The 23943-nt window shown below is 50.0% G+C and overlaps 1 protein-coding gene across 6 annotated transcripts in view; it reads right to left on the reverse strand.

Annotated features, from left to right (window-relative positions):
• MYO9B (myosin IXB) overlaps positions 1 to 23943 on the reverse strand; it is a 136908-nt gene that overhangs the window by 67886 nt on the left and 45079 nt on the right. For all 6 annotated transcript variants that reach the window (XM_007995676.3, XM_073016825.1, XM_073016822.1 and 3 more), the window contains exon 3: positions 1316 to 1410. In XM_007995676.3, the coding sequence (XP_007993867.3) occupies positions 1316 to 1410 (95 nt within the window). The remainder of the gene's footprint in view (positions 1 to 1315; positions 1411 to 23943) is intronic.

Consider the following 23943-nt stretch of genomic DNA (forward strand, 5'->3'; position numbering starts at 1 on the left):
ATGAATAATCCATGTACCTATCCATCCATGAATCCGTCCACCCATGAATCCGTCTATCTATCCATCCATCCACCCATCCACACACCCACAACTCTACCCATTTATTCATCCGCCTACCTATGAATCTATCCATCTACTTGTAAATCCATCCCCCCATGAATCCATCTATCCAGCCACCCATGAATCCACTCACGCATAAATCCACCTATCTATTCATCCATCCATCCATCCATCCATCCATCCATCCATCCATCCATCCATCTACCCACCCATTTACTATATGAATCTACCCATTTACTCATCCACCTACCCATGAATCCATCCATCCACCCATGAATCCACTCACCCATTAACCTATCTATCCATCCATCCATCCATCCACCCACCCACCCATTCATGAATCTATTCATCCATCCACTCATGAATCCATTCACCCAAGAATTAATCTATCCATCCATTCAGCCATCCATGCATGAATCCATCCATCCAGCCATCCATCCAGCCATCCATGCATGAATCCATCCATCCATCCATCCATCCACCCACCCACCCACCCAGCCATCCACCCATCCATAAATCTGTCCATCCATCTACCTGAAAATCCATTCACCCATGAATCCATTTGTCTGTCTAACCAACCAACCAACCATCCATCCATCCATCCATCCATACACCCATCCATACACCCACCCACCCATCCATAAATCTGTCCATCCATCTACCTGAAAATCCATTCACCCATGAATCCATCTGTCTGTCTAACCAACCAATCCATTCATCCATCCATCCATCCATCCATCCATCCATCCATCCATCCATTCATCCATCCATCCATCTATCCATCCATCCATCCATCCATCCATCCATCCATCCATCCATCTATCCATCCATCCATCCATCCATCCATCCCCTCATGAGTCCATCCACCCACCCATCCTTCAGTATTCCCAATGCACAACTACCTCACTTTGCTGCTCTGTACCTGTCATTTTCTGGCTGAAGGGACACATGTTTGTCAAAGGCCAGAGTCTACATCCTTACTGCCTGCGATACCCCTAAGACTTACCAAATTTGAAACTTTATCAAGACAAGAAATGGGCTGCGCTGTTGTCCCCAGCCCCTGCCCACATTTCCTACCTCAACCTACTGCTCCAGACCTTCACCTCAAAGACTTTAAATCACACTCGCTCTCCTGTATAAAGCATAAACATTCGCACAGCCATGATCTCCACATCTCACTCCCATGTGTGTGTCGGGAAGCAACAGCGCGTGGGGCCGGCTCCCACCAGTAGGGACCCCAGGGACACTGACTCACCCTCTCACAATGCCACTCTCCAGGTAGCTGACTTGGATGAACTTCCCAAACCGGCTGGAGTTGTTGTTGTGGGCTGTCTTGGCGTTTCCAAAAGCCTGCAACGAAATCAAAAGCAGGTTTTCAGATCAGGAGGATGGAATTTTTCTTTTTTTTCCTCTCATTTTACACTGTGCCTTTATTTTTATTTTGTATTGTTCAATTTATCTATTTTTTCTCTTGGAGACAGTCTCGCTCTGTCACCTGGGCTGGAGTGACACAATCTTGGCTCACTGCAACCTCTGCCTCTTGGGTTTAAGCAATTCTCATGCCTCAGCCTCCTGAGTAGCTGAGACTACAGACGCGCCAGCTAATTTTTTGTATTTTAGTAGAGATCGGGTTTCACCATGTTGTCCAGGCTGATCTCGAACTCCTGAGCTCAGGCAGTCTGCCTGCCTCAGCCTCCCAAAGTGCATGAGTCACTGTGCCCGGTCTCTATTTTTTCTTTTTCTTTCCTTTTTTTTTTTTTTGAGATGGAGTCTTGCTCTGTCGCCTAGGCTGGAATGCAAGGGTGCGATCTCGGCTCTTTGCAACCACCGTCTCCCGGGTTCAAGCGATTCTCCTGGCTCAGCCTCCCGAGTAGCTGTGATTACAGGCGCACGCTGCCACGCCTGGCCAATTTTTTGTATTTTTAGTAGAGATTGGGTTTCACCATGTTGCCCAGGCTGGTCTTGAACTCCTGAGCTCAGGCAATCTGCCCGCCTCGGCCTCCCAAAATGCTGGGATTACAGGCATGAGCCACCACCCCCGGCCTCTTATTTTTTCTTTAACAGTTCCTGCAAAGCAGTGCTACCCAGTAAGCAGAGAGTAGCCCATTTTCTTTCTTTCTTTTTTTTGTTTGAGACAGAGTCACATAACGTCACCCAGGCTGGAGTGCAGTGTTGCGATCTTGGCTTACTGCAACCTCTGCCTCCTGGGCTGAAGCGATCCCCCTGCCTCAGCCTCCCGAGCAGCTGGGACCACAGGCATGCGCCACCACGTCTGGCTAAGTTTTTGCAGAGATGGGGTTTTGCCATGTTGCCCAGGCTGGTCTGGAACTCCTGAGCTTAAGTGATCCACCCACCTCGGTCTCCCAAAGTGCTGAAATTACAGGCATGAGCCATCGTATCCGGCCTTGGTTTATTTAGTTAATATTTTTCAGATTGTGACATAATTTGCAAAAACATCATTTTATTTATTTGTCTAAGTAAACTTTAGTTTTCAACCTTTTAATATTATTTTTGAGATGGGGTCTCGCTCTGTTACCCAGGCTGGAGTGTGGTGGCACGATCTCGGCTCACTGCGACCTCTGTCTCCCAGGCTCAAGGGATCCTCCTGCCTCAGCCTCCCAAGTAGCTGCGACCACAGGCATGTACCGCCATGCCCCGCCTTAACTTTTAAGGTGTTGGGGTACACAGGCAGGTTTGTTAAGTAGGTAAATTCATATCACAGGGGTTTGCTGTACAGATTATTTTGTCACCCAGACACTAAGCCTAGTATCCAATAGTTATTTTTTCTTTTTCTTTCTTTCTTTGTTTTTTTGAGACAGAGTCTTGCTCTGTCGCCCAGGCTGGGGTGCAGTGGCATGATCTCAGCTCACTGCCACCTCCGCCTCCCAGGTTCAAGCAGTTCTCCTGCCTCAGCCTCCCAAGTAGCTGGGAATACAGGTACGTGCCACCATGCCCAGTGAATTTTTGTATTTTTAGTAGAGACGGGGTTTCACCACGTTGGCCAGGATGGTCTCGATTTCTTGACCTCGTGATCCGCCCGGCCCGGCCTCTCAAAGTGCTTGGATTACAGGCGTGAGCCACTGCGCCCGGCCCCATAGTTATTTTTTTCTGCTCTTCTCCCTTTTCCCATCCTCCAGGAGGCCCCACTGTCTGCTGTTCCCCTCTGTGTGAACATGTATTCTCCCTATTTAGCTCCCACTTGTAAGTGAGAACATGCAATATTAGGTGTTCTGTTCCTGTGTTGGTTTGCTAAGGATAACAGGCTCCAGCGAGGATGGAGCTGCTATAGGCCTCAGCCTGGAGCCCTGGGTCTTCCTCCTTCTGGGCTTTGAGGACACTCACTTATCCCTGAGACAGTAGGCTATAAGTCACTTAGAAGCCCAGGTAAGACCTGGAAAATACAGAGGTGTATAGTCAAGGCCCATTCCAACATTTCTCTCTTTATCTTTGTGTCTGAGGTTGTGTAAGGTGCTCAAGTTTTTTTTTTTTTTTTGAAACAGAGTCTTATTCTGTTGCCGGGCTGGAGTGCAATGGCATGATCTCAGCTCACTGCAACCTCTGCCTCCCAGGTTCAAGCGATTCTCGTGGCTCACCCTCCTGGGTAGCTGGGATTACAGGTGTGTGCCACCACGCCTGGCTAACTTTTGCATTTTTAGTAGAGATGGGGTTTTCCCATGTTGTCCAGGCTGGTCTCAAACTCCTGACCTCAGGTGATCTGCCCGCCTTGGCCTCCCAAAGTACTGGGATTACAGGCATGAGCCATCGTGCCTGGCCGGTGTTCAAGGTTTAAGTCTCTGACATTAAAAATGGCAATTGCCTGAATTCTTTTCAGTTATAATCATTCATCTGATAGGGTAAACCACACCCTGTGGGCCAAATCTGGTCTGATGCTTGTTTTTTTAATTGCCTGTGAGCCAAGAATGATTTTCACATTTGTAAATGGCAAAACAAGAAACAAACAAAAACCCAAAGAAGAATATTTCCTGGTGTGAAAAACCTCTTCATATTTCAGTGTCCATCAATAAAGTTTTATTGGTATACGCCAGGCTCATTCAATTGTGTTGCAACAGACACCACCATCTAGTCTGCGAAGGAGAAAATATTGCCTATTGGGCTCTTTGCAGCAGGAATTTTGGGCTGATCCGGACTCTGGGCTCACTGCTGGACACAAGGCAGGGTATGTGGAAGCTCCTTCGAGGAGCCCTACAGTTTGGTGGGAAGATAAGTGGGTTCAAAGAGCAATTTAAAAAAAAATTGGGGTAAAACTAACATAACATACAATTAACCATGTTAAAGTGTACAATTCAGTGGCATTTAGTACATTCACAATGTTGTGCAGCCATCGCCTTTATCTGGTTCCAGAACATTCTGATCCCCCTAAAAGGAGACTGTCCCCATCAGCAGTCCCTCCCCATTTCCCTCCCCTAGTCCCTGACAACCACCAATCTGCTTCCTGTCTCTATGGATTTGCCTGTTGTGGGTATTTCAGGTCAATGAGGTCATACACTGTACGGCCTTTTGTGTCTGGTTGCTGCTGCTTTTTTCTTTTTTTTTTTTTTTAAATTTAAGAGGCAGGGTCTTGCTCTGTCGCCCAGGCTGGAGTGCAGTGGTGTAATCATAGCTCACTGCAAGCCTCAACCTCCTGGGCTCAAGTAATCCTCCTGCCTCAGCCTCCCAAGTAGCTGGGACCACAGCTGCAGGCCACCATGCTTGGCTAATTTTTAAAATTTTTTGTAGAGACCGCGTCTCTCTATGTTGCCCAGGCTGGTCTTGAACTTCCGGCCTCAAACAGTCCTCCCGCCTAGGCCTCCCAAAGGGCTGTGATGACAGGCACGGTGGCTCAATGTTTCATTCCTTTTTCACAGGACAATCTTTTTGCTCTGTACTGATGAGTCCACACATACAGGGAAGTGTGTGTAGTGCAGGGAGTGTGCAGGGGTCCCCTCTGGGGCCTTCCATGTAACTATCACCTGAATGAAGATGGGGGATACCCACTCTCTGTCCAGATTCCTGGGGTGCCCCCTTCCCATGAGGGACTTACTGCTCCAGAGTGTTTAAGATGGAGCCCTGGGGGAACTCGAGGCAGGGAAGGTGCCTGGCGCAGGACAGAGAAGCTAGGAAGAGGTGGTGGCTGGGGGAAGACGGGTGGCTCCTTCGTTTAGGGAGAAAGAAGATGGGGGTGAGGCCAGCAGGATGCGGGCTGTGATGCCTGGCAGATGAGAGAGAGGTGGCAGAGCTGGTCCTGGGGCCTGGCGTTCCACTATCCCAGTCCTTGTGACCACTAGGTTTGGGGAAGAGGTGACATGGCAAGGGGAGGGCCCAGGGACAGGGGGCACACCCTGGGCATGCCACACGTGGAAAGTCTGGCAGCAGTGATGTTCCCGTTCGAGAGGCTGGGGCGCCCAGGGAGGATAGGAGAGAGCAAGGCCACAGTGTGAAGGAAGTGGCAAGGCCATTGCCAAGGTCCCATTGTAGGGGGTGGGGAAGGTGGTGGCCAAGCACTTCGGGGAGGGAGAAACCGGAGACACAATGACACAGAGAGACAGGATCTTCCTCAAGGCCTCATTTTACAGGGGGATGGATATTGGTTGTTATGGACTTCATGTCTGTGTCCCTCACCAAATTTTTTTTTTTTTTTTTGAGACAGGGTTTTGCTCTTGTTGCCCAGGCTGGAGCACAACGGTATGATCTCGGCTCACTGCAACCTCCGCCTCCTGGGTTCAAGTGATTCTTGTGCTTCAGCCTCCTAAGTAGCTGGGATTACAGGCGTGTGCTACTGCGCTCGGCTAATTTTTGTATTTTTAGTAGAGACGGGGTTTTACCATGTTGGCCAGGCTGGTCTCGAACTCCCGACCCCAAGTGATCTCCTCGCCTCGGCCTCCCAAAGTGCTGGGATTACTGGCTCGAGTCACCATGCCTCGCCCCTGACAAACTTTATATGTTGAACTCTAAGCCTAAGGTGATACGTTCAGGAGGTAAGGTCTTCGGAAGGTGATGAGGTCACTTACATGGGGCCCTCATGAATGGGATTAGCGCCCTTATAGAAGAGGCCCCCAGAGAGCTCCCTCACTCCTTCCACCATGTGAGGGCATGGGAAAAAATGCCATCGATGAACCAAGAAGTGGGCTTTCACCTGACAGCAAATCTGCCAGAGCCTTGACCTTGGACTTCTCACTTCCAGAACTGTGAGAATATATTTCTGTTGTTTGAGCCACCTGGTCTACGTGGTACAGTCACGCACTACACAGCAATGACGATCGAACGATGGACCGCATATACGACGGTGGTCTCATAAGATTATAATACTGTATTCTTACTGTACTGTTTCTATGTTTCCATCCATCCATCCATCCACCCAATCTTTTTTTTGAGACAGGGTCTCACTCTGTTGCCCAGGCTAGAGTGCGGTGGCATGATCATGGCTCACTGCAGCCTCAACCTCCAGAGCTCAAGGTGATCCTCCTGCCTCAAGCTCCCAGGTAGCTGAGACTACAGGCACGTGGCAGCACACCTGGCTTATTTTCTTATAGAGAAGAGGTTTCACTGTGTTGCCCAGGCCAGTCTCAAACTCCTGGGCTCAAGCAATCTGCTCACTTTGGCCTCTCCAAGTGTTGGGATTATAGGTGTGAGCCAAAGTAACCAGTCTATCTATCTATTTAGAGACAGAATCTTGGTCTGTCGCCCAGGTTGGAGTGCGGTGGTGTGATCTTGGCTCACTGCAGCCTCGACCTCCAGGGTTCAAGTGATCCTCCTGCATAGGCCTTGCAAAGTGCTAGGATTACAGGAATGAGCCACCAGGCCTGGCCTATGTTTAGATACACAAATATTTACCATTGTGTTACAACTGCCCACAATATTCAGTAAGGTAACACGCTGTACAGGTTTGCAGCCTCTAGAAGCAATGGGCTATACCTATTTGTTTTTGCTTTTTTTGAAATCGAGTCTTACTCTGTTGCCCAGGCTGGAGTGCAGTGGCATAATCTCGGCTCACTGCAACCTCCACCTCCCAGGTTCAAGTGATCCTCCTGTCTCAGCCTCCACAGTAACTAGGACTACAGGCACGAGCTACCACGCCCAGCTAATTTTTGCATTTTAAAATAGAGACAGGGTTTCACCACAGTTTGAGGCCAGGCTGGTCTTGAACTCCTGACCTCAGGTGATCCACCTACCTTGGCCTTTCAAAGTGCTGGGATTACAGGCGTGAGCCACTGCACCCAGCCAGCTACATCTATTTGTATAGGTATACCCTATTAGTGGTTATACACTAACACACCTATTAATATATAACCTACTAAACATCTACAGTGCTGGGCGCGGTGGCTCAAGCCTGTAATCCCAGCACTTTGGGAGGCCGAGACGGGCGGATCACCAGGTCAAGAGATCGAGACCATCCTAGCTAACACGGTGAAACCCAGTCTCTACTAAAAAATACAAAATACTACTGGGCGAGATGGTGGGTGCCTGTAGTCCCAGCTACACGGGAGGCTGAGGCAGGAGAATGGTGTAAACCCGGGAGGCAGAGCTTGCAGTGAGCTGAGATCTGGCCACTGCACTCCAGCCTGGGGGACAGAGCGAGACTCCGTCTCAAAAAAAAAAAACAAAAAACAAACACCTACAGCCTAAGTGTGTAGTAGGTTATATCATCTAGGTTTGTGTAAGTTCACTCTAGGATGTTTGCATGACCACAAAATCACCCAATGACGCATTTCTCCCGTAGTTAAGCTATGAGTAACCATATTCTGTGACAGTAGCCCGAACAGATTAAGACACTGGCTGACCACTGAGTGGAGGCTTTTGTGGGGCAGCCTGAAGGCGGAAGTTCCATTAAAAATGCAACTGACTGGCTGGGCACAGTGGTCATGCCTGTAATCCCAGCACTTTGGGAGGCCGAGGCAGGAGGATGGCTTGAGGCCAGGAGTTCGAAACCAACATGGGCAACACGACAAAACCCCAAATCTAGAAAAAATAAAAGAAATTAGCCAGGCATGCAGCAATCTCATTACTGGGCATATACCCAAATGATTATAAATCACGCTGCTATAAAGACACATGCACATGTACGTTTATTGCAGCACTATTCACAATAGCAAAGACTTGGAACCAACACAAATGTCCATCAATGATAGACTGGATTAAGAGAATGTTGCACATATATGCCACGGAATGCTATGCAGCCATAAAAAAGGATGAGTTCATGTCCTTTGCAGGGACATGGATGAGGCTGGAAACCATCATTCTCAGCAAACAAACACAGGAACAGAAAACCAAACACTGCATGTTCTCACTCATATGTGGGAGTTGAACAATGAGAACACACGGACACAGGGAGGGGAACACCACACACCGGGGCCTGTGGGGGTTGGGGGGCTAGGGGAGGGATAGCATTAGCAGAAATACCTAATGTAGGTGATTGGTTGATGGGTGCAAGCAAACCACCATGGCATGTGTACATCTATGTAACAAAACTGCACATTCTACACATGTATCCCAGAACTTAAAGTATTAAAAAAAAAAAAAAAAAAAGAGCCAGGTATGGTGGTGGGTGCCTGTAGTTCTAGTTACTTTGGAGGCTGAGGTGAGAGGATTGCTTCAGCCCAGAAGGTTGAGGCTGCAGCTACATTTGCGCCCCTGCACCCCAGCCTGGGCGACAGAGCAAGACTCTGTTTCCAAAAAAAAAAAAAAAAAAAGGATCTCACCATGGAAGGCCCAGATACTCCCTTGGAGAAGGCTCCATTCAGCTGCAAAGCCTTGCGCACAGCTTGAAGCCTGGTCAGTAGCGGTGGCTGGACCCGTGTGCGGGTCACGCTCCTCAAGGAGCTGGCTGTTTGGGTCACGGGACAAGGAAACGGGGAGGAGCTCGAGATCATGGGGGCACGGAGCCAAGCAGGAAGGTGAGAAGGAGGGGGCCCCAGAGAGAGAGATGACCTGGCCCTCTACAGAGAAGGGGGTCTGGGCAGTAGCCGGGTGCTTTTGGTGGGGGGGACTGGGTCACCACATGAGCCTTGCTCACTTGTTGATTTTTTTTTTTTTTTTTTTTTTGAGGCAGGGAGACAGGGTCTCACTCTGTCGCCCAGGTTAGAGTTTAAGTGGTGTGACCATAGCTCACTGCAGCCTCAACCTCAACCCCTAGGCTCAGGCGAGCCTCCCATTTCCGCCTCCTAATGAGCTGAGACCACAGGTATGCATCACCGTGCCTGGCTAATTTGTTTTTGTTTTTTTTTTTGAGACAGAGTTCGCTCTTGTTGCCCAGGCTGGAGTGCAATGGCGTAATCTTGGCTCACTGCAACCTCCGCCTCCTGGGTTCAAGCGATTCTCCTGCTTCAGCCTCCCGAGTAGCTGGGATTACAGGCATGCGCCACCACACCCAGCTAATTTTGTATTTTTAGTAGAGATGGGGTTTCTCCACGTTGGTCAGGCTGGTTTTGAATTTCCGACCTCAGGTGATCCGCCCTCCTCGGCCTCCCAAAGTGCTGGGATTACAGGCGTGAGCCACTGCCTCCAGCCTAATTTTAAAAATGATTTTTGTCAACACGAATCTCACTATGTTACCCTGGTTGGTCTGGGGCTCTTGGACTCAAGGGATCCTTCCATCTCGGCCTCCCAAAGTGCTGGGATTATAGGTGTGAGCCACTGGGTCCGGTCTGACCTGCTGAACTTTGAAACAGTCTCTGCAGGGTCTGATGAAACCTGGGGGGCTTGTCGGTGGGCGGGAACCACCAGGGGCTCTGCTGGTGAAGTTGGCTTTCCTGGGTGCCTATGGGACTTTTGGGGGGTGAACCACCCTGTGTGATGGGGGCATCCTGTGCACTACACAGTGTTGAACAGCATCTTTGCCTCCACCTACCCGATGCCATCTGGGATAACCAAAGACTGTCCCCAGAGATCGCCAAATCACCCCGACTGGGGAGCACTGATGGACACAGACGGAAATAAAAGGGAGTTGCAGGGCTGGGTAGCTGGGACTTACTGGTCCCTTTGTCCCTTCCATAGGCTCCTGTGAGCGCTGCATTCTAGGTGCTGAGGGGATCCCTGTGGTCTTTCTAGGTTTCATTTCCAGCTGTCCAGGGGGTAGCTGGAGAACTGTGTTTTTTGTTGTTGTTGTTTGGAGTCCGCAGTCTGAAGGCACCGACTCCCTCGTTTCCTTGGATGCTCACGGGACCCTGCAGGGCCATAGTCTGGAGCTCACGCAGGAAATGAGCTTCAGCCTGGGGCCCGGTGCCCAGGCCTAGGCCCTCCTCCTTGCTCCGTGCCTGACAGTACGAAGCCCAGCCTCGCCTATGTGATCCCACGACCAGACTTTCCTCCCAATCAAGCTCAATTCAAAGAGATCTGTCAGGCAAACCCTAAAATAAAGTCCCAGGAAGGGGCGCAGAAAGCTCCCCTTGCTTGGCCTAACTATAAGCAGATGGCGAAGGGATGCCTGTCCTCGAGGGTGAGGTGGGGAGGATAGTCCTGTTGGTTGCCCTGGGGTGTCTGCAGTAGGAAACGGGTCCTCTCTGAGTGGGGTCCCCCCACCTTGGTGTAAAGCCTGGTCTGTGGCAGAGGTGCCCCAGAAATGTACGTTCATACCCTAAAGAGCCACAGTGTTCACTTCAAACCCAGGGGACAAGTCTCTGCAGTGACTTCTAATATCACAGCCAGGCCTGGTGTCTTGGGGACACACGACAGGGAACGCCTTTGGGATATGAGGGGCCCCTCCCACCACCGTGGCTGCCCAAGGGCGGGCTTTCTGGTTCTGCGATTACCCCGTGCACCAATTATCCATGCACACAGGCTGCTCCCAGGCCCGGTGACCTCACGCGTCTGGTATGCGGTCTCAGCACACTGCGACTTTTCAAAGCCCATCTAAAAATATCCGGTTGGTGCTATTATACATCCGAGGGGGAAGTGCGGCCCGGCACTCGCAGCAAGGGGTGCTATTGTGTTGCTGCTCGGCTGGGCTGGCCAGGGGCTCGCAGGGTCTCAAAGCACAAGGGTGGCTGATGTGCCTGGAGGATCATGTGGGGTCCAGGGTGGACAGGAGGGAGGAAGTGGGACCCCGGTGTCAGCATCTATGCGATATAATCTGGCACACGCACCAGGAAGGCGGATGCCATGGTTCCCCAAGGCTACAAAACCCATAGCACTGGACATGCTCAGAACCAAAAAAGGCCTCTCCTTTCACAGAAACACATTTTTTTTCTTTTATAATATAAAAAACATGTTTCTAATATAAGTTGCAAACTTTGGAAAAAAAATATTATCTCACTAGGTCCAGCAATCCCACTTCTGGGTATATATCCAAAGGAAATGACATCAGTACGTGGAAGAAATGCTTGCATTCTCATGTTCATTTCAGCACTAATCACAATAGCCAAGACGTGGAATCAACCTAAGTGTCCATCAACAGATGAATGAATAGGCTGGGTTCAGTGGCTCACTCCTGTAATCCTAGCACTCTGGGAGGCCGGGGCGGGCGGATCACTTGGGGTCAAGAGTTTCAGACCAGCCTGGCCAACATGGCGAAACCCCGTCTCCACTAAAAATACAAACATTAGCTGGGCGAGGTGGCATGTGCCTGTAATCCCAGCTACCTGGGAGGCTGAGGCAGGAGAATCGTCTGAACCCAGGAGGTGGAGGTTGCATTGAGCTGAGATCGCGCCACTGCACTCTGGCCTGGGTGACAGAGCAAGACTCTGTCTCAAAAAAAAAAAAAAAAAAAAAAAAAGAGAGATCCTGTCATTTGCAACAACATGGATGAAGCTGAGGGATACTATGTTAATAAGCCAGGCACAGAAAGGCAAATACTACATGATCTCATTGGTGTAGAATTTTTAAAAGTTGAACTCATAGTGGGAGAGGGGGAAGGGAGTGAGGGTTGAAAAGTTACCTATTAGGTACAGTGTTCGAGATCTGAGTGACGGGTATATTAGAAGCGCAACCCTAACCATTACCCAATATACCCCTGTAACAAACTACACATGTACCCCCACTCCAAAAAAAAAAAAACTCACAGAAGTAGAAAGTAGGGCTGGTGCTATGGTTCACATCTGTAATCCCCCAGCACTTTGGGAGGCAGAGATGGGAGGATCGCTTGAGGCCAGGAGTTTTGAGACCAGCCTGGGCAACATAGTGACATCCCATCTTTACAAAAAAAAAAAAATTAGCTAGGTGTGGTGGGACACACCTGTTGTCCCAGCTACTCAGGAAGCTGAGGCAGGAGGATCGCTTAGGCCCAGGAATTCGAGGCTGCAGTGAACTGTGATTGCACTGCTGCACTTCAGCCTGGGTGACAGAGCAAGACCCTGTCTCAAAAAAACAGTAGAAAGTAGAATACTGGTTACTGGGGTTGGGGGCAGGGTTGGGGAGATGCTGGTCAAAGGATATAAATTTCAGTTAGAAAGGAGGAATAAATTCAAACAATTTATTGTATAACATGGTGACTGTAAATATTTTTGTATTTTGAAAATTCCTAAGAGAGTAGATTTTAGGCGCTTTCATCACAAAACATGTTGAGTATGTCAGGTAATGCATATGTTAATTAGCTCCATTGACCCATTCCACAATGCATACATATTTCAAAATGTCATGTTGTACATGATGAATATATACAACTTTCACCAATTAGAAATAAAACAGGCTGGGAGGTGGCTCATGCCTGTAATTCCAGCACTTTGGGAGGCCGACGTGGGCAGATCACAAGGTCAGGAGATCGAGACCATCCTGGCTAACATGGTGAAACCCTGCCTCTACTAAAAATACAAAAAATTAGCCGGGTGTGGTGGTGGGCGCCTGCAGTCCCAGCTACTCAGGAGGCTGAGGCAGGAGAATGGCATGAACCTGGGAGGCGGAGCTTGCAGTGAGCCAAGATTGCGCCACTGCACCCCAGCCTGGGCGACAGAGCGAGACTCTGTCTCAAAAAAAAAAAAAAAAAAAAAAAAAAAAGAAATAAAATAAGCCCTGGTGTTGTGGCTCACATTTATAATTCCACTACTTTAGAAGCCAAGGCGGGTGGATCACGTGAGGTCAGGAGTTCAAGACCAGCCTGGCCAACATGGTGAAACCCCGTCTCTACTAAAAATGCAAAAATTAGCCAGGCATGGTGGCACGCACCTGTAGTCCCTCCTACTTGGGAGGCTGAGGCAAGAGAATTGCTTGAACTCAGGAGGTGGAGGTTGCAGTGAGTCAAGATCGCGCCACTGCACTCCAGCCTGGGTGAGAGAGCAAGACTCTGTCTTGGGAAAAAAAAAAAAAAAAAGAAAGAAAATAAACCGGGTGCAGTGGCTCACACCTACAATCCCAGCACTCTGGGAGGCCAAGGCAGGAGATCACCTGAGCCCAGGAAGTTCAAGAACAGCCGTGAGATCCTATGTCTACAAAAAATAAAAAATTAGCAGGGCGTGGTGATGCATGCCTATAGTCCCAGCTACTCAGGGGGCCGAAATGGGAAGATCACTCGAGCCCAGGAGGTCGAGGCTGCAGTGAACCATGATTGTGCCATTACACTCTAGCCTGGATGACAGAGTGAGACCCTGTTCCCCGCCCCGCCCCCCCCAAAATTAAATTAAAGACAATTTTTAAAAACCTCATGAAAAGTTTATATCACAGAAGAAATCCATAAAGCTACTGGTCATAATTCAGCTTCCCCCCAGTCACGGTTTCTAGGTAAAACTAATGTACAGGCAGTCTTGCCCCTTCCTCTGACAGGGCTGGCCTAGGCGTGGGTCCAGTGGGGATGCCATGTGCCCACCAGGGACACTGAGAGCTGGAAGAAGTCTGGCTGCCTTCCAAGTGCCCCTGCCTCTGAGATTTTTCTTCTGGGCAATTTAAAAAGATTTCTTGAATTCAGAAAGCTAGAGAAGAATTATTCAATGGGGCCAGGTGCCGTGGCTTACGCATGTAATCCCAGCACTTTGGGAGGCCGAGGCGGGCAGATCACCTGAGGTCAGGAGTTCAAGACCAACCTGGTCAACATGGTGAAACCCTGTCTCTACTAAAAATACAAAAATTAGCTGGGCATGGTGGCAGGCGCCTGTAGTCCCACCTACTCGGGAAGCTGAGGCAGGAGAATCGCTTGAATGCGGGAGGTGGAGGGTGCAGTGAGCTGAGATCGTGCCACTGCACTCCAGCCTGGGTGACAGAGCAAGACTCTGTCTCAAAAAAGAAAAAAAAAAAAAAAAAGGTATTATTCAACGGTACTCACGAACACACGGGCAGGATGCCTTTATTCTCATTATTGTGATGGGGCCTTCCAGTGGGGAGAACGATTGGGCTCAACTCTGAAGATGGCTTGGGCAAGTGGGACTTTATAACCAGGGAGCAGGGTGGGCGTCAGTGGATGGAAAATCACTAAGAGGAAACATTGAGTGTATGGCAGTTTTTAGCTAAACCGACCTAACAGGATTCTTGCTGAAGACAGGCCAGGGTGATCAGATAGTACCTGGGGTAGGGGAGAAGATGAGGAGTCTGATCAGACACCAAGCGTGATCAGATCTCAAGGACGGAGGGTTCCTGTTAAACTGTCTTAGCAGGGTCTCAGCTGAAACTGGATTTTACAAAGAAGTGCTCAGATGGGACTGGGAAAAGGTTCAGAAGTCTAATGTTCGGTCAAGCAGAGAATCTTTGAAAAGAGACATCCAAGGTTGAACGTCCTATGTAGGCAAAAATTCTGGATCTTCTTCTTTTTTTTTTTGAGACCAAGTCTTGCTCTGTCACCCAGGCCAGAATGCGGTGGCTCACTGCAACCTCCGCTTCCCAGGTTCAAGTGTTCTTCCTGCCTCAGCCTCCTGAGTAGTGGGGAGTACAGGTGTGCACCACCATGCACGGCTAATTTTTGTACTGGTAGTAGAGACGGGGTCTTGCTATGTTGGCCAGGCTGGTCTCGAACTCCTAGCCTCAAGTGATTCACCCACCTTGGCCTCCCAAAGTGCTGGGAATTACAGGCGTGAGCCACCATGCCTGGCCAAAAATTCTAGATCTTCTGGCCGGGCGCAGTGGCTCATGCCTGTAATCCTAGCACTTTGGGAGGCCGAGTTGGGCAGATCATGAGGTCAGGAGATCGAGACCATCCTGGCTAACACGGTGAAACCCCATCTCTATTAAAAAAAAAAAATGCAAAGAATTAGCTGGGCACGGTGGCGGGTGCCTGTAGTCCTAGCTACTCAGGAGGCTGAGGCAAGAGAATGGCATGAACCCGGGAGGTGGAGCTTGCAGTAAGCCAAGATTGCACCACTGCACTCCAACCTGGGCGAAAGAGCGAGACTTCGTCTCAAAAAAAAAAAAAAAAAAAAAAAAAATATTCTAGATCTTCTATCTAAAGGATGGCTCTCCTCTTGGTTGGAATGCCTGGTAACATTTTAGGGAGGCCAGGCAGGTGGCTCACACCTGTGATCCAAGCACTTTGGGAGGCCAAGCCAGGAGGATCGCTTGAGGCCAGGGATTCAGGACCAGCTGCGCAACATAGCAAGGCTCTGTCTCTTAAAGAAAAATAATTGGAAAGTTCGCCAGATCTGGTGATACACACTTGTAGTCCCAGCTACTTAGAAGGCTGAGGGAGAAGGATTGCTTGAGTCCAGGAGGTTGAGGCTGCAGTGAGCTATGATCGCACCACTGCACTCCAGCCTGGGCAACTGAGTTAGAACCCAACTGAAAAAACAAAACAAAAAAACATTCTCCCTAAAACATTCCTTTAAGATGCAGATTTGCCATCCCCATTTCAGATGAGGAGACAGAGGCACCAAAAGGTCTGCCGGCCTCTGTGAAGTCCAAGAGCAGGAGGCTGATGTGTCCTTGGCTCCCCTGCCCTGATCGGGCGGGTGTGGTGGCTCATGCCTGGGCAGGCCCATGCCCTGCCCACCTGCCCTGACACATTTGGTCATGTTTAGCCACAGCTCAGGTGTCTCAGCCTCTGGGAGCCTCCCTGGACCTGCCTGGACAGAGTGGGCTGCCTGCTTCCCGGAGCCTTGATGCTGTTTCTTTTTGTTGCTGTTGAGACTCCGTCTCGCTCTGTCGCCCAAGCTGGAGTGCAGTGGCACGATCTTGGCTCACTGCAGCCTCCACCTCCTGGGCTCAAGTGATTTTCCTGTCTCAGCCTCCCAAGTAGCTGCAACTACAGGAGCCTGCCACCACGCTCAGCTAATTTTATTGTATTGTTAGTAGAGACAGGATTTCACCATGTTGGCCAGGCTGGTTGGTCTCAAACTCCTCAGCTCAGGCAATCCGCCTGCCTCCGCCTCCCAAAGTGCTGGTATCACAGGTGTGAGCCACTGTGCCCAGCCCCTTGATGCTGTTTCTTCCTCCCTCTGCAACACCACCTCTGGGTGAAGCCTCTGCCCCCTGCTCAGACCATGAGCCACACAGAACTTCTGATCTCCCCTGTCTAGTCAATGCCATGTGGGCACCGAGATGAAGGACTGACCAGTATTGCTGAGAGGCTGCGGCTGGAGAAAGAACATCTGCAAATATCGAGCCACCACAGAGCCTAAAGAAAGGGGCTGAAAGAGGGAGACTGTCTCCTTGCTTTTCAGTTTGCAGAAGTCCTCTCTCCTTCCAGCTGGGGTAAGGTGGAGACTGCCACATGACACTGGCCAGGGCCTGGCAGCCAACTTGGAACTCCTGTTATTTCTTTCCTGTGTTCTCCAAGTTCCTAGCAGAACTTTCTACCTGAAACAGCACTTGGTCCGAGGCCACGGAGTAGGTGACGCCCTCCCCGGGGACACTGACAGCAGTCAGACCCAGATGAGAGCTGTGACCCTGAGCGTGGGTGGTTCAAGCCGGCAGGCAGAGGCCACATCCCAAGGCTGTGCCAGGCTCTCATGGACACAGGAGCCCTGTGGGCAGTGCTCTGTCCCAGGAGGCCCGAGGGGCCAGGGGGTTCTGCTCTGCCAGGTCTGCCAATCTAATAGCCATGAAGCAGCCACTGGGAGCTGGGACTGTGCTTCATGGAAATGCCAGGGAAATAACCCCCCAGGTTGTCATGGGGTTGCAGGCTATTTCTTTTTTCAAGACAAGGTCTTGCTTTGTCACCCAGGCTGCAGTACAAAGGCGCAATCCTAGCTCACTGCAGCCTCAAACTCCTGGGCTTGAGCGATCCTCCCTCCTCAGCCTCTCAAGTAGCTGGGACCACTGGCGCATACCACTGTGCCTGGCTAATTAAAAAAAAAAAAAAAAATTCGGTATAGACAGGGTCTTGCTATGTTGTCCAGGGTGGCCTTGAACTCCTGGGCTCAAGTGATTCTCCCACCTCGGTCTCCCAAAATGCTGGGATTACAGGCGTGAGCCACCATGACTAGCCAGGTTGCAGGCGACTTCTGCTGAGACACTTTGCAAGATTCAGTGGGTCCTGGTGGCTAGGGGGAGGGTTGGAGGCTCAAGGCTACTGCTGGGCAATTTGGGCAAATTAGTTCATGGCTCTTGGATTTCAGATTTCTTTCCTGTAAGGTAAGGTTTTGGAAAAATCCCTGCCTTAGCAGATGGAGGATTAAGCAGGATTTTCTGTGTGAACCAGGGGCCAGTGAACTTGTTCTGCGAAGGGGCAGGTGGTGAATATTTCTGGCTCCATCTGCTGTCACCGCTCAGCTGTGCCGATGTGGCAGGAAAGCGGCCACAAACAGGTAGGGGCATAGGTGTGGCCACATGGAGGACACCCTCCTGGTACCACTGATCTCTATCAGGGGTCTGCAAAGTGTGGGGCCAGTCACCTATTACTGTACAGTCTATGTTCTAGGGACAGTTTTCACATTTTAAAAATGCTTAGCGGGTCGGGTGTGGGAGCTCACACATATAATCCCAGCACTTTGGTAGGCCAAGGAGGGCGGATCACTTGAGGTCAGGAGTTCAAGACCAGCCTGGCCAACATGGTGAAACCCCTTCTCTATCCAAATACAAAAGAAATTAGCCACGTGTGGTGGTGTGCACCTGTAGTCCCAGCTACTTGGGAGGCTGAGGCAGGAGAATCACTTGAACCTGGGAGGCGAAGGTTGCAGTGAGCCAAGATTGTGCCACTGCACACCAGCCTGGGTGACAGAGCAAGACTCCACCTGGAAAAAAAAATGCTTAGGGGAGAAAAAACCTCAAAAGATCGGGCGAGTGTGGTGGCTCATGCCTGTAATTCCAGCACTTTGGAAGGCTGAGGGGGGTGGATCACAAGGTCAGGAGTTTGAGACTAGCCTGGCTAATATGGTGAAACCCCATTTCTACTAAAAACACAAAAATTAGCCAGGCATGGTGGTGGGCGCCTGTAGTCCCAGCTACTGGGGAAGCTGAGGCAGGAAATCACTTCAACTCAGGAAGCGGAGGCTGCAGTGAGCCGGGATCGCACCACTGCATTCCAGCCTGTGCAACAGGGTGAGATTCCGTCTCAAATAATAATAAAAAAAAAGTCAAAAGATCTCCGGATGGCTGAAATTGATGTGAAATTCAATTTTCAGCAGCAGCAAATGACGTTTTCCTGGCACACAGCCACATCGGTCTGGGTCTGGTCTAAGCCTGCATTTGAGTTACAATAGCAGAGTCAAGTCATTCTGACAGAGACTGGGTGGCCCCTAGGACCTGTGTGAAATAGACTGTCTGGTTTTTGTGGGAAAAGAGTGGCCGGGGGCTGCTGTTCTGGATCATCTGTTAAATGCCCCCTTTTCTGGGGATCCCAGACATGGCCCCAGCAGGATGGGTCGGCAGGAGGTGAGTGTCGCCCTGGATGACTGGTCTCCCCAGGCCATGGCAGGGAGGTGGAGAAGCAGGCCTGGGAAGCACCCAGGACAAAATGGGTCCACAGGGTCACGTGCTCAAGGAGGGCTGGGTGAGAAGAGACTCCCTAGGAGCTGGGAGCAGAGGTCAGCAGGCAGGGCTGGAGGCGAGGAAGTGAGAAGTTGGGCTGATGTTTTCAACAGAGTTCAGAGCTGTGGTGAAGGCGGGGCCGAGGGAATGAGGAGGTTGGTGGGGGCTGTGTCGGGGATGATGCCAGCCAGGCGCAAGGAAGACCCCGGGAAGGGGGGCGGGTGTAATGGAGGTGAGGAGGCAGCTGTTGGGTGGAAGACAAGACTTCCCACACCCCCAAGCCCAAGCTTGCACAGGAGGCAGCTGCAGGCTCAGTTGGCCTGCGGATGTGGGGGCAGGAAGTGGAAGAGTCACCCCAACCTCATGGCTCCCCCATTCGCAGAGGAGGAAGTGGAAGCTCTCCAGGGCCCCTAGCCTAGCCGCTGTCAGGTTTTGTTCTTTTCTGGTTGCTCAAGGGGCTGGGGGCACCCCGACAGGCTCTTGATAGCTGGTTGCTGGTCAGATGGACGGACAGCAGGGATGTACAGAGAGCTGAGTGCTCCCAACCCCATATGCCCCAGTTCACAAGAGACACCAACTGTCAGCCACAGACGCAGATAGCATCACGGCAAACACTGAAACGCAGCAAGGACTCCCAGGGCTAGGACGGGGCCCTTTAAGAAGGACAGACTCCTACCATGTGCTAAAGTCTGACAGAAAACCCTACAGCGGTGGGGTAGGGGGAGCCTTAAACAACAACAAAAACCCAAGTGTGAAACAAGTTACTGAAATCTTACATATGTCACTAAATTTGGGTTTAGGTTATCATGAAACCACGTACTAGGTCACAGAAAGAATACAGAACAAACCAGGCTTTGATGGGGGAAGGTCCTGTTTGGTTCTCAAGGCTGTGAAAACATCTGAAGAATTTATCATATTTCCCCTAGGGCTCATCTTACCCATTTTTTTTGGGGGGGGGGTGGGGGATGGGGTCTTACTCTGTTGCCCAGGCTAGTGTGCAGTGGCGTGATCTTGATCTTGGCTCACTGCAAACTCTGCCTTCCAGACTCAAGCGATTCTCCAACCTCAGCCCTCCAAGTAGCTAGGATCACAGGCATGTGCCACCACGCCTGGCTAAGTTTTTGTATTTTTGGTAGAGATGGAGTTTTGTTATGTTGCCCAGGTTGGTCTCGAACTCCTGAGCTCAAGTGATCTGCCTGCTTCCGCCTCCCAAAGTGCTGGGATTACAGGTGTGAGCCACCGGACCTGGCCTCATCTTGCCCATCTGATGCCCAAATCATTCTCTTTGGGGGTTACTTTGTTCTTTTTCTCAGCTTGAGATAGGACATGAATTCATTTACTTCCACTCTTTCCTGTTTGTGGATCTAATGTGTGTTCAGCTATGCGGTGTCCTCTTACCATTGCTTTAAATATAGCCCACAGATTTTGATAACATATGGGTGTTTGTCATTGATTTTCAGAAAACCTGCAATTTTGGTTTGTTTGTACCTTTTTTTTTTTTTTTTTTTTGAGACACAGTCTCACTCTGTTGACCAGGCTGGAGTGCAGTGGTGTGATCTCGGCTCACTGCAACCTCTGCTTCCCAGATTCAAGCAATTCTCTTGCCTCAGCCTCCAGAGTAGCTGGGATTACAGGTGCCTGCCACCACGCCTAGCTCATTTTTGTATTTTTAGTAGAGATGGGGTTTTGTCATGTTGGCCAGGCTGAGCTCGAACTCCTGACCTCAGGTGATCTGCCCGCCTTGGCCTCCCAAAATGCTGGAATTACAGGCATGAGCCCCCACGCCTGGCTGTGTTTCTATCTCTTCATCTAAGAGTTGCTCAATAGAAGTTTACTTGAAAAAAAAATTCCACGTAGTTTTATTGCATTGTTAGAGTGTCACTGGTAATTGTTCTACTTTGGGAAGTTATAAATGCTTTCTCTTTACCTGACATAGGAATGATTTTTATTTGTAGAGATGGGGTCTTGCTATGTTGCCCAGGCTGGTCCTGAACTCCTGGGCTCAAGTGATCCTCCTATGTCAGCCTCCTGAATGGCTGGGATTACAAGTGTGTACCACAACACCTGACACTGACACAGAAATGATTTTTGAGGCCAGGTGTGGTGGCTCACACTGGTAATCCTAGCACTTTGGAGACCAAGCTAGAAGGATTGCTCGAGGCCAGGAGTTGGAGACCAGCCTGGGCAACATAGTGAGACCCCCGTCTCTACAAACAATACAAAAATTAGCCAGATGTGAGGGTGGTAAGTGCCTGTAATCATAGTTGCTTGGGAGGCTGAGGTGGGAGGATCGCTTGAGCCCAGGAGACTGAGGTTGCAGTGAGCCAAGATTGCACCACTGAACTCCAGTTGGGGTGACAAAGTGAGACCCTGTCTCCAAAAAAAAAAAAAAAAAAAAAGAAAAATGATTTTTGAGAAAGTTCTACATATGTGTAAGGAGGTTTATTCTCTTAGAGTTCACGATATGGCCACAATGTCTGCCTTAAGTATGTGGTTTGGGCGTCTTAACATCCTTGCCTATTTTCTGTCTACTCAACCAAGCCGTGGGTGTGTTTCTCCTAGTATCTTTTAGAATTTCTACTTTGTGGCCAGGCGTGGTGGCTCACACCTGTAATCCCAGCACTTTGGGAGGCCGAGACAGATGGATCACCTGAGGTCAGGAGTTCAAGACCAACCTGGCCAACATGTTGAAACCCCGTCTCTACTAAAAATACAAAAATTAGCCAGGTGTGATGGCAGGCACCTGTAATCCCAGCTATTTCAGAGGCTGAGGCAGGAGAATCGCTTGAACCAGGGAGGTGGAGGTTGCAGTGAGCTGAGATTGTGCCACTGCACTCCAGCCTGGGTGACAAGAGTGAAACTCCATCTCAGAAAAAAAAAAAAAAATTTTTTTTTCTACTGCATAAAGGCAGTGGCTATATTGTTTGGTGCACAGATATTCACAACTATTATACCTTTATTGCAAAGTGAGGCTTTTGGCATCAAAACCAATCTTTGTCACATGTAACGTGCAGAGGCCTGAACTATGTCCGAATTGCAGCTCTGCTGTCTTCTGTTTCTCACTGCCTGGTACACCTGTGCTTGCTTTTCGTTTTTAACTTCCTGAGGCTCTTTGATTTATGTGTGTCTTGTGTATAAAGCAAGGAACTGAACTTGCTTTATATACTTGTGAGCCAAGCTGAATATCCTTTCGTTTTATTTACTTATTTAATATTTATTTACTGAGACAGGATCTTGCTCTGTCCCCCAGGCTGGAGAGCAGTGGCGTGATCATAGCTTACTTCAGCCTCCAATTCCTGGGGTCCTGCGGTCCTCCCACCTCAGCCTCTTGAGTAGCTGGAACTACAGACCTTGCACCACCACGCCTGTTTAATTTTTTAATTATTGTAGAGACGGGGTTTTGCTTTGTAGCTTAGGCTGGTCTTGAACTCCTAGCTTCAAGTGAGCTTCCTGCCTTGGCTTCCCAAAGTGTTGGAATTACAGGCATGAGCCACTGAAACTGGCCCTGAAATATGTCATTTAAATTTAGCAGCATCATGGCCTCATTCGCTCCCGAGGCTCTGTCCACCATGGTTAACCTCTTTCCTGCCTGCTAACCGATACCTGCCTGTCACTGGCTGTCTGTGTCTGTGTGCCAAACTCCTGGGCTCAAGTGATGCTCCTGACTCAGCCTCCTGAGCATCTTGGATTACAGGCATGTGCCACCACACCTGGCTACGATGTGGGAATGATTTTTGAAACTGTTCCATGTAGACTTAAGAAGGTATGAGGGGAGTGATTCTCCAGATGACTTGTTTTTTTTGAGGCAGAGTCTTGCTCTGTTGCCCAGGCTAGAGTGCAGTGGTGCGACCCCCCAGGCTCAAGTGATTCTCCTGCCTCAGCCTCCTGAGTAGCTGGGATTACAGGCGTGAGCCACCACACCCAGCTAATTTTTGTATTTTTAGTAGAGATGAGGTTTCACCATGTTAAGCAGGCTGGTCTCAAACTCCTGACCTCAGGTGATCTGCTCCGCCTCTGCCTCCCAAAGTGCTGGGATTATAGGCCTGAGCCACTGCGCCTGGCCTCCAGGCAACTTTTGATGACTTCCTGAAATCATGCATCTTTTGCAAGAAAAAGATTCTCAACCTCACTTGGCAACCGACTTGCACCGCATGTGCATCATGGGAGGGGCCAGTCTTAGGCTGAGCTGAGAAGGGAGTCTGAGTGGAGGCTCATTCTGCAAGTGTTCAGCTCATTAGGAAAGGTTTCATCTTGAGATGACGTTTGCTTCTACATACAATCCCCAAACCGCAGGGACTTCCAGTACTGTTTTGTTTTTGAGACAGGGTTTCACTCCTGTCGCCCAGGCTAGAGTACAGTGGCGCGATCCTGGCTCAACACAACCTCCAACTCCCAGGCTCAAGTGATTCTCCTGATTCAGCCTCCAGAGTAGCTGGAACTACAGGCATGCAGCACTGTGCCTGGCCAATTTTCATATTTTTAGTAGAGACAGGGTTTTACCATGTTGCCCAAGCTGGTTTCAAACTCCCGACCTCAAGCAATCCAACCGCCTTGGCTTCCCGAAGTGCTGGAATTATAGGCGTGAGCCACCGCGCCTGGCCCTTCCAGTACTTTTAATACAGCAAAAGCGAACATTTGCACATGTAAAGAAAGGTAACCTCCTTACGGGGGGCTGGAAGGAGGTTCTGTAGCTACTACAGCACCTCTCTGCCCTCCCTGCAGGTGCCACTGCCTCTCTCTGTAAACTTGGGGTGGGGGATACCTCTTGGGGCCTCCAGGCTCCCCTTGGACCCACTCTAAAGAGCTGGGGTCAGCAACCCATCACCCTGTGGTGGCAGCTCTTGGAGAGATTTATATATATATATGGAATGTATGTATCTGCTGGAAGTGTGAGTTCCCTCACTTATGGCAGTGGAAAAAGCAAGTCTGAATCACCAAGATTTCAGTCTGCCCTCATCTCCCGAACCTCAGTGTGGGACCACTGCTGTGTCCCTTCAGTGGGCTGCGGTGAGGAAGAGAAAAAGTTGATAATCCAAGTACAAGTAAGGGGGTGTGTTAAAAATAACAGGCCAGGGGCCATGGCTGATGCCTAGAATCCCAGCATTTTGGGAGGCCAAGGAGGGTGGATGG

The sequence above is a fragment of the Chlorocebus sabaeus genome, chromosome 6 (assembly GCF_047675955.1).
Source record: "Chlorocebus sabaeus isolate Y175 chromosome 6, mChlSab1.0.hap1, whole genome shotgun sequence".
Taxonomy (NCBI): domain Eukaryota; kingdom Metazoa; phylum Chordata; class Mammalia; order Primates; family Cercopithecidae; genus Chlorocebus; species Chlorocebus sabaeus.